Raw genomic sequence first — 16,932 nt, forward strand, 5'->3', positions numbered from 1 at the left:
AAAAAAAAAATAAAGAAAAGAGAGGCTTATCTATTGTTCTCTTTTTATATAGTTATAGAACGCCTATCTTAAGATGACAACTCTCTTTTCCTAGTTTTTTAATTAATATGTACCTAGAATATGAAGCTCCTATCTAAGATAGGCGATCTGTATTATGTTAGATATAGAACGCCTCAAAGAGGCGTTCTCTAGACTTTATAGGGCACCCCCTCAGAAAAACGCCTCTGAGGCGTTCTATATTCCTTATTTTAGGCGCTCTATATTCCCATTTTTGTAATAGTGAGAGATGAATTTCAAGGAGAAACTTGAAGAAGGATATTCCACCCAACGCCCTCCCATGTTCAACGGTAAGCTTTACACCTACTAGAAGAACATGATGGAGATCTTCATCAAGGCAGAAAATTACCAGGTTTGGCGTGTTATTGAATCTGGTGATTTTGAAATAACCTCAACAAATGAAAAGAACGAGGTAGCTCCTAAACTTATATCTGATTATGATAAAGAAGATTATCAGAAAGTTGAATTGAATTCTTTAGCCATAAAGTATTTACATTGTGGACTTGGACCCCATGAACATAATCGTATCATGGGATGCAAGTCTGCTAAACAGATTTGGGATCTACTGGAGGCAACTCATGAAGGTACTAATGAGGTAAAATGTTCTAAGATTGACTTATTGATGTCTAGATATGAAAGGTTTGAAATGCAATCTAAGGAATCTATAGAGGAAATGTTTACTAGGTTCAATGATATTATTAATGAGTTGAATTCCCTTGGCAGACACATTCCTATTGATGAACAGGCAAGGAAGATCTTAAGGAGCCTACCACAGGATGAATGCTGGAGATCCAAGGTCACTGCCGTGAAGGAAGCTAAGGACTTCACCAAGTTCAACATGGAACAATTAGCTGGATCATTGATGACTCATGAACTTCATCTGAGTTCCAATACTAAAAGTTCCAAGAACAAGAGTCTTGAACTTAAGGCTCAAGACTCAGAGGAATCATATTTTGATGAGGATGAGATGGCAATGCTTGTAAGAAGGTTTAAAAAGATGATGAACAACAGGAAGTTCGATAGGAACAAGAAGTATACAAGTTCTAAAAACATAACTTGTTTCAAGTGTGGTTCTAAAAATCATTTCATTAAGGATTGTCCAGTACAGGATGCTGATAAAGGAAAGACTAAAGGCAAGGAGCAATCCAAGGAGTTAAGAGTCTACAAGCCTTACTTCACGAAGGATAATGTGAAGAAAGCTATGCTAGCTGCCTGGGGAGATTCAGATTCAGAGGAAGAAGAGGACCAACCATCGGAGGAAACTGCCCATCTATGTTTGATGGAAAAAACAGATGAAAAGGCAAAACTGAAGGAACTGGAATCTGAGGTATGGTTTTCTCAAAAAGATTTAAAACATTTCTCTAGAGATAATTTGATATGTGCTATGTTGGATATGCAAGAAGAATTAAAGGATTTATATAAAGCCAAACAGCTAAGTGATGAAGCTTTAAAAACTTACAAAGAGAACAATGAGTGGATTGACAACATGAAGTTTGACATTCAATATAGGTTTTTTAGTCTGTTTGATGATAATAAAATTCTAAAAGAGACTATTGATAGGTTGAAACATGATAATATAATGTTGAATGTGGAACTTTCTTTAATGAAACTTTGTCTTGATACTCCTAATTCTGAAGTTCCTCCACTTGCACAATATCCGAATTTTGAAAAACTAAAATCTGATTTGGAAGATCTAAGATCGGATAAAGCACGACTTGAGAGGGAACTTGAGAAAGCTAGGAAAGGCAAACAACCTATAGAATACAGAGTTCAAAATTGGATCACTAAAGCTCAAACCAAAAGAACAAAAGGATTGGGTTTCAAAAAGAAATTCCAAAAGGAAAAGAAGTATGTTGACCTACTTAGTAGTATTGTTTGCTATTTCTGTGGAAATACAGGACATAAACAGGTTAAGTGTCCTAATAAAGAAAAGAGTACACAGAAAAATGAAAAACATGTTGAACAAATTTGGGTTATGAAAAAAAATCCCACTCATGTTACAGAGGAACCCAAGGAAACCTGGGTTCCTGATACTAATGTTTGATTCTTCATGCAGGTTCCAGTGAGGGGGAACAACATCTGGTACCTCGACAGTGGTTGTTCTAAGCACATGACTGGAGACAAATCTAGATTTCTCTCACTAGATGCCTACTATGGGGGAACTGTGACCTTTGGTGACAACAAGAAAGGAGATATAGCTGCTATTGGCAAAGTAGGAAGGTCAAGTTCCCATGCTATTGATAATGTATTTTTGGTCGAGGGTCTTAAACACAACTTGTTAAGTATTTCACAATTTTGTGACAAAGGTAACTATGTAATCTTTACTTCTAGTAAATGCAGAATCATTCACAATGACACTGGGAACATTATTTTAGAAGGAACTCGTAAAGGGAACACACATGTTTTTGATCTTAACGAGGTTCTTAACAGCAGTTTAACGTGTCTTAGTGTTATTGAGGATGGTCCTCTATTATGGCACAAGATATTTGGCCATGCAAGCTTTACTTTACTTGATAAGATTAGATCTAAGGAACTAGTGGAAGAACTTCCTTGCATTAAGTTCCTGTATGACAAAGTGTGTGATGCTTGTGTTAAAGAAAACAAACTAGAATTTCTTTCAAGTCCAAGAAAATGGTAAGCACCAAAAGACCTTTGGAACTTATTCATATGGATCTATGTGGTCCTATAAGAATCCAACAAAAGTGGTAAGAGATATGTAATGGTTATTGTTGATGATTTTTCAAGGTTTACTTGGGTTTTCTTTCTTGTTAGAAAAGATGAAACATTTGATGAATTTGTAGCCTTTGTAAAGAAAGAACAGAGAAGAGCAGGTAATCCATTGATTCACCTTAGATCAGATCATGGAACTAAATTTGAAAACTCAAAATTTGATGAGTTTTGCACTGAGCATGGAATGGATCACAACTTCTTTGCACCAAGGACTCCAAAACAGAATGGAGTGGTGGAACGCAAGAATAGAAGCCTTGAAGACATGGACTGAACAATGCTGATCTCAAGTGGAATGCCTAGGAACTTTTGGGCAGAGGCAGTGAATACAGCATTTTATATTCCAAACAGAGTATCTATTAGAGCCATCACCAACAAAACTCCTTATAAGCTAATCAAACGGAGAAAGCCAAATATCTCTTATTTTAGGTCTTTTGGATGTAGATGTTTTGCTCATAACAATGGTAAAAGGAACTTGGGAAATTTTGATGAACGTAGTGATGAGGCGGTATTCTTAGGATATGCCTCAAATAGTAAAGCTTATAGAGTTTATAATAAGAGAACAATGTGTGTTAGAAACCGGACATATTATATTTGATGAAACTGAACAGTTAACTGATGTACAGAATTGTGATTTTTAAATTAGACTTGTGCGCAAGCCAGATCCAGATGAGGAGTCAACATCATTGCAGAAGCAGTAAGCTGAAAATGTAGAAGAAATGAATCCATAAGCAAATGTAGAACTTGAAATAGAAAATGCACTAGGAACTCCACATCAAGAACAAAATCAAGACCAGAATGAAGAAAATCTTGTTGAAGTTCGAACTGAGACTCAAGACCAAGTTCCTACAGAAGAACTAGTTAACAATAATCAGGAAAGATTGTATCCAGTCAAGGACTTTACACCAAAGCGATGGAAACATCATAAATCACATCCTCTGGATGCAATAATGAGTGATATTACAAAAGGAACTCAGACTAGATCTCAGCTTAGAAACTTCTGTGCATTCTATGCATTTCTTTCGTCTATGGAACCTAAGAACTATGTTGAATCTTTAACTTACGCAAACTAGATTAATGCTATGCAAGCTGAATTAAATGAGTTTGAAAGAAATAAAGTATGGCATTTGGAACCTAGAACCAAGGATAAGAAGACTATTGGGTTAAAATGGGTGTTTAGGAACAAGCTAGATGAGCATGGTATTATTTTCAGGAACAAGGAAAGACTTGTTGTACAAGGCTTCAATCAACAAGAAGGAATAAACTATGAAGAGACGTTTGCTCCTGTAGCCAGGTTAGAAGCTATTCGTTTACTCATTGCTTTTGCTGCTTATATGGAATTCACGTTGTTCAAAATGGATGTTAAATGTGCATTTCTAAATGGATTCTTAAATGAAGAAGTTTATGTGGAACAACCTCCTGGATTTGAAAATCCAGAGTTCCCAAACCATGTCTATAAGCTTCACAAAGCTCTTTATGGGCTGAAGCAAGCTCCTAGAGCATGGTATGAAAGATTGTCAAAGTTCCTATTGAAAAATGGTTTCAAACGTGGTAAAATAGATAAAACTTTGTTTTTAAAATCAAATGGAACTGACATATTAGTTGTACAAATTTATGTCGACGATAATTTATTTGGTGCAACTAATGAATCTTTGTGCAAGTATTTTGCTGACCTTATGAGTGGAGAATTTAAAATGAGCATGATGGGAGAATTAAACTTCTTTCTCAGTTTGCAAATCAAGCAAACTGAAGAAGGAATCATGATCCATCAACAAAAATATATCAAGGAACTGATCAAGAAGTATAAGCTAGAAAATGCTAAGACTAATAGCACTCCAATGGGTATAGCAACTAGATTAGATGAAGATCCAACTAGAACTTGTGTTGATCAATCTATGTATAGAGGTATGATAGGTTCTTTACTTTATCTAACAGCTAGTAGACCTGACATATCTTTTAGTGTAGGTTTGTGTGTCAGGTTCTAAGCAAACCCAAAGGAGTCTCACTTAAAAGCAGTAAAGAGAATTCTTAGATACTTGAAAGGAACTGATGATTTGAGTCTCTTCTATCCTAGAAATGACTCCTTTGATTTAAATGGCTTTACTGATGCTGACTATCCAGGATATTTGGTCAATAGAAAAAGCACTTCAGGTATGGTACAATTTTTAGGACTTTGTTTAGTTTCTTGGGGTTCCAAGAAGCAAAACACAGTTGCAATGTCTACAGTTGAAGCTAAGTACGTGGCAGCAGTAGCATGTTGTTCACAAGTACTGTGGATAAAGCAACATGTTAGAGATTTTGGTATTATTTTTGAATGTGTGCCTATTTATTGTGATAGTACCAGTGCTATATGTATTTCTAAGGATCCAGTTCAACACTCAAAGGTAAAACATATCCACATTAGGCATCACTTTCTAAAACATAATGTGGAGCAAGGGAATATTAAGTTAGAATTTTGTCATACTGAAAATCAAATTGCAGATATTCTAACCAAGCCCTTGAGCAGAGAAAGGTTTGAGAAATTGAGACTGGAACTTGGGATGATCAAGCTGAATTGATCTCTTATGAAGTTCTAAGATATGGAAAAGTAAAAAATAATGTAAATAGAGCTAAAAGAGCATTTAGCACAATCTTGGTGTGCTAAACATAGCTAAAGTGTCACCGTTGTTAATTACTAGAGATAAGTTCATTAAAACGCTTAATTGTGTAAGTTATTAATTATGTACATTGCACATGTGTAGAAAGCGTGTTCTAAGTGTGTGTTTATATTTTTAGAAAGTTTGTTTTTTTTTGGAAATTAAATGAATTTGGAAAGGAAAGGATTTTGGCAAATTCATCCTGTTAATTTAAAATTGAAAAAATTAATTGAATTTGTTCAATTAATGACTGAATCCTGAAATCTCTTAAAATCCCTCACACCGCTTCATTAAATATAAAAGCATATTTCACCTACCTCTTTCACCTCACTGTCAAATAAATTTAACCCCTTTGCAGTAAAAACCCTCCTAAAAGTTAAAACCATCTCTAGAACACCACGGTCATCATTGCTGAAATCGTCTCATCAGAAAACTCAGAAAGCTTCGAAAACACCATTCAAGAGGAAACATCTCCATTAGCCATGGTGAACTACAAACCCTCTTCAACTTCAACCAAAACCCCTGAAAATCCTAAAAACTCATCATCTAAACCTAAAGAAGTGGAAAGTAAGAGTGACCAAGAAGAGTCATCTGTTTCAAGTGTCCTTCAAAGGTTGAAAGAGTGGAAAGAGAAGAAACAAAAAGAGAAGTCACTTGAGGAGCAAAAAGAATAAGTTGACGAGTTTGCTCAAGGGAAATATTCAGAAGAGACCAAAGAGGATGACGAAGAAGGAGGAGAGATGAATGAGGAAGAGGAAGACAAAGAAGATCACAACAATTCAGAAAATGTAGAATCAGAAAAGGAAGATGAAGAAGAGGATGTAACTGATGAAGCCGAACTTGAATCACAGGCAGGGAGGTATGTTGTAGGACATCGTATTGATCTACATTGGTGTAGGAAAGCTAGATTCTTAGAGTTTCTTGATTTGATTAAGTTCCAAGGTTGGGAATAATTTTTATCGAAAGTTTCAGCAAACTATTTGTATCCAATTGCTATGACTGAGTTTTGTCAAAATTTTCAAGCAAAATTGGGGGTAATTTCTAATGAAGTCGATGGTGTAAAAATTAAATTAAATGTTGAAACCTTAGGTAAACTTATGAAAACTCCAACTGAGGGGTATAAAACTTACATTAAGGGTAAAGCTAGTGTTAAAGTAGGAAATTACTTGGCTGGTGACATTGTTGAAGCCCTTGGTGGTCAAAGGGGGAAGAAGATTATGAGTCATAATGATTTGAGCCCATTGAACAAGATGTTGTTCAATTTAGTTAAGAAAACCATCTTGCCAAGAACTGCAAAGAAGGGAGAAGCATGCTTGATGGATATGGCTGTAATTTTCTGTTTGTCTAAGAAAATTAAAGTAAATTTTCCTGCATTGATGTATCAGCACTTAGCACATTGTGTTCCAAGTAGGACAAAAGTGGGCTATGGAGCTATTTTGTCAACTGTGTTTGAAAATGCTGGAGTAATTTTGAAGGGTAGGTATGGTGCTCTGGATGAGAAGCCAGAGAATGTGCTAAATGAGGAAACTCTAGCTGGACTGAGTTTGGAGGTAGTAAAAGGAAAATTCAAAGAATAGAGAAGGGAGAGAAAAAGAAAGAAAAAGTGACGAGGAAAAGGAAAGAGAAAGAGGTGTCTGAGCAGCCTGTAAGGAAGAGAAGGAGGATATCTGCTAATTTTGTTCCTCAGACAAGCATGGAATAGCCTCTGGAGTTGGATGTTGAGGAGGGTATCCTAGATGGGCTAGTTGCAGAACTGGTGGATAGGATGGAAAGGGTTGAGAAACAAATGAAGGATTCTACTGGAAAACTTCAGATGTTAACCCTGGAAAAGCTTGTGCAGGAGCAAGGAAAGGAATTTAAAGAGCTCAAGAAGCTAGAGCTGAAACAGGACAAGGAACTTCAAGAGAAAAAGAAGTTTATGCAAGAACAGGACAATGCTCTACAAGAACAAATGGAGGAGTTCCAACAGAAACTCAAGAGTCTTGAAGACAACTTAGAGGCTTCTGCACAACAAACAAAGGAGGACTATAAGAAAATTGTGGAGTTTCTTGAGACCTAGCCTACCATATTCTCAATCTACCCCTTTCTAGCCTATATCCAACCTAGCCTATTTTCCGCTTCTCTATTTCAATCATGCACAATTTTAATTTCTGTTTTAGTGTTTAAACAATTAATTTTGGTTGTAATATTTTCAAATTGTTTAGCAGGATGATAAATCTGTTGGTATTAATGAATAGTTGGAGCTTTGCCTATACTTGTGTGTATGTGTATGTGTTAAACACTTATGCAGAAAAGTGGAACTTGTTTAAGGTAAATTAGCAGCGCTTCCTTCAATTTTTCACACTCGATGAATTGCTTGTGGGGATGTAGCTAGATGCTTAATAAACTTGAAAAAAGCAAGACTTTTTGATAATGCCAAAAGGGGGAATAGAGGAAGCAAACTTGGAAGTTGAAGTTGTTCTGGGTTCTAGTTGATAAAGTATCAGAAATTTCTTCTGATATGATGCCAAGTAGCTTGGTTTATCTCTTAGTTTACTTCTTAGTTTTATTTATGTTTTGTTCTGTTTATTTATGCTTTTCTTATTTTTGTATGTTTAATTTCAGTTGTGTGTTTACTTTTTGTCAATAAATCAAAAATACAAAAATACGTCCTTTTATTTGTTTTAACTTTTCTCAAGAGTTTGCTTAAGTTTGTCAGCATCAAAAAGGGGGAAATTGTTGAAGCTTAAGGTTTTGATGATGATGAACTTAAACTAAAGCAAACTCTACTAATAAAGGTTTTTAAGTGTTAGATTAGTTTGGGTGAAATTGATCTTGGTGATGGAAGAAGTAACTTAAGCTAAGAAGACTAAAGGAGCCTTTAAACAGAAAGTTAAATCAAGTTAAAGAAGAGTTCTCTAACAAGAATTAAGTTCCCTAACAGGAACGTTCTCTAACAGGAACTTGAAGACAGCAAGCTGAGGTGTCAGCCTGGACTGCGAGTAAAGATAGTAAGTTCCTTTAGGAACTTAGCCTGCGTGACGCCTAAGTAATCTTCTGTATAGAATGAGGCGCAACAATATTATTTAGCTAAGATTTTATCTTCTAGATTTATTGTTAAATATGTTAAGCAGGTTATGCATGAGATTTATTAGAAGCGTGACAAGTTTCTTGGTAAATAAAGATAAAATTGGAAAAGATAAAAAGATAGATTTTATGAAAAGATTTTATTTAAAATTGGTTTCTTAAAATCGGTTTTAAAAGATTTTATTCTATATCTTGTTATCTTATTTTCCAGAAAATATTATCTTCTAAATATGATTTACTTAAAACCGTGTCTTGAAGATAAGTTAAGTTAACTTATTTATCTTTTAGAAAACCTACTTACTATACAAGTAATACTTGTATAAATAGTAGAGATTGAAATAGTTTAAGGTTTTTGTGAGTTTTATGCGTGAAGAAATCACAGAGCATCAATTGAGTAAGTTTACCAAGCTTCTAATCTTGTCATATTAGCTTCAGATTTTGTGCATAGCTTGCCTATCATATACTAGGTGTCATACACTTGTATTGGTTTGGGTTATTTGGGTGAGTTTGTTATTTTTATATCGCATACAGATTGTGTAAGCTTCTAGTGTGAATCTTAGAGTTTTGTACTTTGGTAGTACAAGTGAATCTAAGTGTGGGACTTAGATTGGGTAGGATAGGGTCCTATCGAGAAGCAAGTTCTGTCTTGAACTTGTGAATAAAGGTCTGTGCATAATAGGTTGTAACTTGGTGTTTGCCCTATTATAGTGAAGTGGTTTGTCTTTGAAATCCCTAAGGTAGGGTCGAGGTTTTACTTCCAGTTGGGCCCTAGAAGGTTTCCTCGTAAAATCTTTGTGTCTTTGCAAGTTCTTATTTGTTTGTTTTATTATTCTGCAAAAGTAGTCATTAGGAACTCAATACAATTCACCCCCCCTCTTGTATTAATCGTCTCAACTAACAAAAAGCAATTAGACGCAGGTTTTATTCGCGTATGTAATTACCCAGAATGGGTAGCGAACATCGTCCTAGTCCCTAAAAAAGATAGAAGAGTTTGCATGTGTGTCGACTTTAGGGACCTTAACAAGGCTAGCCTTAAAGACGATTTTCCTCTACCTCATATTGATATATTGGTAGATAACAAGGCTGAACATGCGATGTTATCCTTTATGGATGGATACGCAGGTTACAACCAAATCCTAATGGCAAAAGAAGATGAAGAAAAGACATGTTTTATCACCCCTTGGGGTACATATTACTACACAGTCATGCCATTTGGTCTAAAAAAATGAAGGAGCTAAGTACCAAAGAACGGATAGTACTCTCTTGCATGATATGATGAACAAAGAAATAGAAGTGTATGTGGTTCATGTGGATGATATGATTGTAAAGTACAAATACAGAATGGGACACATAAAATCTTTACGCAAATTTTTCACTCGCATAAAAGAATATAAAATGAGATTGAATCCACAAAAATGCGCCTTCGGAGTAACTTCTGGTAAGTTACTCGGATACGTAGTAAGCACACGTGGTATTGAGATCGATCCCTCTAAAATAAAGGCAATCTTTGAGATGCCTCCCCCTTAAACAGAAAAAGAAATTAGGGGGTTCCTGGGCAAACTACAGTACATTAGTCGGTTTATCAATAAATTAAATATGACTTGTGAGCCAATATCAAAAAATTAAAAAAAGAAGAAAAACAACAATGGGACGATCAATGCCAAAGGGCCTTTGAGAAAATCAAAGATTATCTCAAAAGTCCACCAATTTTAGCAACACCAGTACCCAAACTACCTCTTAGGCTATAAATCAAAGTTATAGACACGGCCACAGATGCCATGCTAGCACAAGAGGTAGAAAAAGTCGAGCGTGCAATATACTACATAAGCAAAAAATTAATTCAATATGAAACAAAATATAGCACTTTGGAAAAAACAAGTTTAGCATTAGTGTGGGCAACTAAAAAATTACGACAGTATATGTTACCACACACTACTCATGTGATTTCTCAACAAAATCCGTTAAAGTATTTGTTTGAACAACCACCTATACAAGGAAGAATATCCAAGTGGTTGGTGATGTTGGCCGAATTTGAATTAAAATATATTCCTGAAAAATCAATAAAAGGAAAAGTAATTTCCGATTTTCTGGCCCAACATCATATTCAAACAAGTCATGCAAAAAGTACTCATCTTCCGGATGAAGAGATTCTCATGACGCAAGATGAAAAATGGGTAATTTGCTTCGACGGTGCATCTAATCAGAAAGGATGTGGCGTGGGAGTGTTACTCATAAGTCCAGAGGGAGCACATACTCCAATCTTTGTTAAACTAGACTTTGAGTTTACTAATAATGTCGCGGAATGTGAAGCGTGCATTATTGGATTAGAAGCAGCAGCTAGCATAGGTGTGCAAAAATTAGAGGTATATGGAGATTCTAGTTTGATTATAAATCATATACTAAAAAAAATGGAAAATAAAGAACTCCACTATGATATTATACCAAGCACACCTAGAGCAACTCATCGAGCATTTTGAACATATTGATTTTAAATACCTCCCAATGGATGATAATCAATTTGCCAATGCGCTAGCAAAATTAGCCTCAATGATCAACATTGCAGATAATTTAAATATGATGTCATTATGCGTTGATAGAAGAGAAGAACCAGCATATTGCAACGCATTAGAGGAATAAATGACATTGAAGGAGACAATCCTTGGTATGATCATATCCTCCAATATATTACCCATGGCACATATCCTAAAAATACTTCATCGAAAGACCAACGAGCCCTAAGAACACTTGCGGCCCAATATGGTCTATTAAGTGGTCAATTTTGCAAAAAAGGTCCTAATGGTCAAAGCTTATTTGTATAGATCAACTTGAATCTACACGCCTTATGGAGAACACTCACTGAGGCGTTTGTGGACCTCACATGAATGGCAAAATACTTGCTAAAATAATTTCACAATAAGGGTACTATTGGTCCACTATGGAACATGATTGCAAAAAAACACGATAAGTATCAAATGTTTTCTAACTTACAACACCTTCCACCTTTCGAACTACATAATCTCACTTCCCCTTGGCCATTTTCGACTTGGGAAATTGACATAATTGGAAAAATATCTTCAACAGGAGCAAGAGGGCACGAGTACGTATTAGTAGCCATCGATTACTTTACTAAGTGGATCGAGGCCGCTTCTTACGTGAATATCACTTCTAAACATGTCGCAAAGTTTGTCGAAAGAAACATATTTTGTAGATATGGAGTTCCACACGAACTAATTAGTGATCAAGGATCTCAATTCAAAGCTGAAGTTGAGACTCTCTTAACTCGTCATAAAGTAAAACACCATAATTCATCTCCATATAGACCTTAAATGAATAGAGCTGTAGAATCGACAAATAAAAACATAACAGTCATCATTAAGAAAATGCCTGAAGATTATAGACTGGCCGAATAAACTACACTTCGCTCTATGGGGTTATAGAACATCTATACGAACATTAATTGGAGTAACTCCATAGTTTTTGGAATGGACGCAGTTCAACTAGAAATACCATCCCTACGCATTGTACTCGAAAGTAAGCTACCAGAAGCTGAATGGGTAAGAGCGAGGTATGAAGAGCTGTTATTCCTCGACGAACGACGATTAAGAGCTTTTCATCATGTACAAGTCTACCAACGACGCATTGCGCGACATTTTAACAAAAGGGTACGACCCAGAAATATCAAAGAAGGTGACTTTGTACTAAAAGAGGTTAGAGGCCCACCATTCGATCCAAGAGGGAAATTCAAACCTAATTGGATAAGGCCCTACCGCGTAATTGAAATTCTATCAGGAGGAGCTATCAAATTAATGGATATTGGAGATGATGAAATCTGTCAACTAATAAACATTGATCGACTTAAAAAATATTACATTTGAAATCCAGATAAACTCGTTCATTCATTAAATAAATAATTTTTTTTATCATTAAATTTAAAGATTCTAAGTGTTACGCACTTTACCGAATAACACGGTAAAGTTCATAACACTTGGGGGTAATTTAAAAACAAAACATATGTCATTCAAGTGTTTATATTTTTTCAAACACCACAAAAAATCTCTTCACACTTGGGCGGGGGGGGGGGGGGGTAATATTGCGGAAAAAAATTTAACACTCGTAGCACGGGTGTCGCGCGCAACAAGCTCGCACAACCTTAGACGTTGCGCGTGCCACCTGATGACGAACTACGAACCCAGAATTTTTGCGCGAGAATAAAATTGCGATTTTTACTTGCGATAAAAAGAGGGCGTTTCTTGAAAATAACATATACTCGGAAAATAAAAATTAAGCTTTGGTTTAAATTATTAAACAAAGTTTGGTTAATTTTTTCATTCAATTTCTACATAAGAGGTTTAAGAAAAAAAATAATAGAAAAACACATAATACAAACATTGCAAAGAACTACGCAAAGACCTGATTTCGTGATACAAATACGTAGGCAATCTTTATGATTCAATCATATAAAAAAATATATAATAAAGCTCATTTCATTCCATTTGAAATTAAAAAAAAAAAAAAAAAGACAAGAGGCATTGTTGAACTAGATAATAAATTTAAAAAAAAACATAGTAGTGATTACACTTTATTTGAATTAAACTAATAACATATTGTGTAACACTCTAAGGTTTTACTATGTCCTCAATTGTCACAGTATACGGAGGAGTAGTATCCATCGCAGTAGCTTCAGCGACCTTAGATTTTTCCCCTTCACTCTTCTTTTTAACCCAAACATTGTTCTTCAATTTAGGGATTGGGGCCTTTGCAACATGTTTTCCTTTTCCTTTAACAGTAGTTGGGGCCTTCTTGCAAGGATTTAGTGAAGGTTATTTAATCTTCACCCTTTGTTGCGCATGTTTAGGAGGAGCATTTCTCTTTGGTTCTTTCAAACGAGCCTTAGGAGATGAGAAGTCTAATTTTCTTCTCACTCCTTTGTTTTGGCCATTAGGAGGAGTAGTGGTGGCCGAATGCATCAAAGGTTTGGGTGGCGAGCCGAGGCATTCATCTAAGCTTTGTAGAAGGAGGATAACACAATGCTCGCATTAGGACTTGGTACTACCCACCTAGGGAGACTTGACCAATATTCCATCCAAAGAGGGATCCTTTCAGGTTTAAAAACACATCTTTAGGGGAATCACAATCCTGAGGGGGGATAACTTGTTTCATTCTGTACTGTCTCATCACCCTACAAGGAAAAATGTAAGTAGTACTACGTAAGCCTAAGAGCCTAATATAGGGACAATTAAAACTATTCCCAACCATACTACTTATGTTCCACTAAGGTATCACAAAGCGTATGTTGGGAACCCCATGACAGAAAAACGACGTCAATTCTTCTTCATTCTTATGTTTGTAGAAAATTCAATGTCTGGGGAATGTTTTCACTCCATGAGCCTCAAAATTTTCTTGTTGTTCAATAATTCGCAAGCGCTTTATGAGCCAAATATGAAAAAAAAAAACGAAGAAAATTAAATTGCGACATTACACGAGCAGGTGGCGAGCGCATCAAAATCAGTTGCGCGCACCATCCGCGCGCATCGGTGAAGATTGCGCTGGTATGACCAGCGCAACTTCCTAACTTACGCTGCTTTATGAAAAAAAAGTACGTGTAATAGGAGTGGACTTCCCGTGAAACCATTCTCTTTAGGGTCTCCTCTAGGGCGATTCAAGCATAGAACGGTTTCCGCCAAAGCTAAAGGAGCGGGTGAATGACATAAACAAGATAATAACATAAAGCACAAATTTTAAAGCGTAGTGTAGTCAAGTTGTCACGAGGGGCGACGAAATGTTCAATAAATTGAACTAAATCCACGCCTTCTTCTTTTCCAATGTTAACCATATCATTGTCACTCAAACCAAAAAATATTTGAAAAACAGGTTTGGGATCTGACAAGTTAGGGGCATATGTCACAGGGAGGGTATTTTTAGGGAAGCCTAGTAGAGCCTCAAACTCGCCAGGTAATGGGACAATTTCATCCCCTTTAAAAAGAAAACGATGGTGGTTCGAGTCCCAATGATTGACAGCAGCATGGAGAAAATCAAAGTTTATAACTAGTTGTATATAATTCAATAGAGAGCCAAGGTGGTATATTTTGAAGGATTAGTTTATTCTCAGTTGAAAGGGAAATGAGCCATTGCTTCAACCGTTGTTTAAAGGTTTTTGCCATTACTCAATGTAAAAAAAAAAAAAAAAAAAAAAAAAAGGGGAAAGGGGAAGAGTTAAGAGAGATTATTTCTTTTTAATTCTTTACAACACTACTAAGCGAATGAATGCGAGATAATTAAAAGCCTACACAAAACCACGCTTAAATAGACCCAAGAGGGGAAAATTTTCGACAAATTTTGCTCTAAGGAAAGTTCACCTGCAGGTGGCGCGCTCAACTCATGAGTTGCACGCACCTACTGCCCGCAACCAATTCACATGCGCATGACAGCCGCGCGCAACCAATTCACATGCGCGCGACAATCGTGCGCAAGCCATCCAGTTGCGCGTGCCTGGTCTGTCGCGACATGTCGTTTTGATTTATTTCCGTATTTTGAACTCCATAATAACGGAATATTGACGAAATCTTATGAATAATCATACGCTAAAATTTTGCCAACTCTTGTGTCCTTTTTTATGCTTTATTTTATTTTATTTTTCTTTTATTTTCTTACTTTCTTCTTATTTTCCTTTTCTCCTTCTTTCTTTCTTTTTTCTTTTCCTTTCTTTTTTTCACTTTCCTTTTCATGTCCTCTTTTCTTTGTTCCTTTTTGTTATTTTTTCAAGGGAGGTAAGTCGGGAACCCTTTCCCTCCCTCGAGAAATTTTTTGCTTTACTTAAAAAAAAACATGGAAACAAAAGAAAAATAATGACATATACAATATGCATCATATGTACAAAAATTTATATATACAAAAAAAATATGTACATATGTTTCCACAAAAAAAAAGAAATGAGTATAAATACAAAGGAAGTCAGGATGCACGGCGACTCCCAAACGGCTGTTGTACATCCTGCAAAATCCAAACAAAGATTAATACACAAAACTGTGTAATAAATTTGGTAAGAAAAAAACAAATAAACTTACCGCAACCATCCGATGACCACGGCATGATAAAGCCATGAGGGATCTCCGATAAGCAGCTCGGAAAGCACGTATAGTCCTCACTATGCCGTTCACGATCTCTCGCGGTACCTGTTCCAAATACAAGGACAATTAACAAACAGATGTATATGAAAAAAATATATAAAAACAAATACATATACGAGAAAAACATACTGACTCAACCGTCTCAGGAATATACGGTATGTACTCCTCCTCCTCCGCTACTTGGAGAATCTCGCAAATTACTGATCCAAAAGCATCGGTATGCGTGACCTCTGCCATGGGAGGCACCCAACCACCCAGCTCGACTTGTTGAAAACACAATAAGAGACTCAAGGTTCTGAAAATAAAAGGAAAAAATAAAAACATATGGTAAAATACTAACCAGAACAAAAGCTGGGAAAAGAGTAAGCCTGGATGCGATGAAAGCTTGGTAAGATGCATCCAGCAGCACCAGCTGCTCCGCTGAATAATCGAGGATCGCCAGAGCTCGATCCTCGATAGACAGCAAGTCCGGACGCAACATCCAGATCAGAGGATCCGCAAGAACCATAGGCTCCTCGGATGATGACTGGCAGAGAACAGGCTCGCCTAAAAACCAAACGTCTGTACTCTGGAGGACTTGAAGTCCCTGATAAAGGGCCCATAAACGGCAACGAATCATGCCAGACCGGACAGACTCAAGGACTACAACGATCAAACTCCAAGGACGGAGATCAATATATACACATAGCCACATGAAAAATCATCTTAAAATAAACAAAAAAAAAAGAAGATGCACATGTGGTTGAAATACTCACCGACGCACAAGTCGCCGAAAGGATCCTCTGGCAAAAGTCGCCGGCTGAAGTGGCTCGTCTCTTCTCAATCGGGACCAGTCGATGGCCAATAGGAAAACGAGCATCCTAGGGGCTAAGAAAGGCTGGTAAAAATATCCCCAAGCCCATAAGAAGAAAAAAAAATAATAATAAGGAAAAGAAAACAAAAATGGCGATTAAAAGGAAAGAAAAAAGGATAAGTACGCACCTCAAGGATACGACCATGCCAGGAAAGGCCGAAAGGGAGATTCGAGGCACCTTAGTAGTTTCCGCGGAATCCATCACCCGGGTCGCCTTGCCCATAGTTGTAAGCATGCGGGCATACGACACCTCCGCCCAACTCCAGTTACCTACCTGCTCCAAATCACTAAGGAAGATAAGTAACCCAATGGCAAAACACTCTCCTCGATCACTCAAGATAGTGACGAAAAGAACGTGAGCAATGTATATCCGAGCCAGCTGCTCAGGTGTACACTACCGATCAACCTCGTCAGCCGACAACTCATCGGCAAGAACCGAGTACGGATAAGATTGCGCATACATGTG

The 16,932-nt window shown here is 36.6% G+C and overlaps 1 protein-coding gene across 1 annotated transcript; it reads left to right on the forward strand.

Moving 5' to 3' along the window:
• The first annotated feature begins 373 nt into the window (after positions 1 to 373).
• On the forward strand, positions 374 to 3,058 carry LOC110689460. The gene is made up of 5 exons (XM_021866249.1): positions 374 to 1,991; positions 2,114 to 2,119; positions 2,202 to 2,277; positions 2,398 to 2,622; positions 2,830 to 3,058. Exons 1-5 carry the CDS (start codon positions 374 to 376, stop codon positions 3,056 to 3,058), a joined length of 2,154 nt encoding a protein of 717 aa, XP_021721941.1.
• The last annotated feature ends 13,874 nt before the right edge of the window (positions 3,059 to 16,932 follow it).

This window comes from Chenopodium quinoa, unplaced genomic scaffold (assembly GCF_001683475.1).
Source record: "Chenopodium quinoa cultivar QQ74 unplaced genomic scaffold, ASM168347v1, whole genome shotgun sequence".
NCBI classification, from domain to species: Eukaryota; Viridiplantae; Streptophyta; class Magnoliopsida; order Caryophyllales; family Amaranthaceae; genus Chenopodium; species Chenopodium quinoa.

Coding starts and splice junctions, on each gene's coding strand:
- LOC110689460 (XM_021866249.1), top strand. CDS start 374: ATGATGGAGATCTTCATCAAGGCAGAAAATTACCAGGTTTGGCGTGTT. Junction 2,278..2,397: donor GCTATTGGCAAAGTAGGAAG/GTCAAGTTCCCA, acceptor TAGTAAATGCAG/AATCATTCACAATGACACTG. Junction 2,623..2,829: donor CTTCCTTGCATTAAGTTCCT/GTATGACAAAGT, acceptor CTTTCTTGTTAG/AAAAGATGAAACATTTGATG.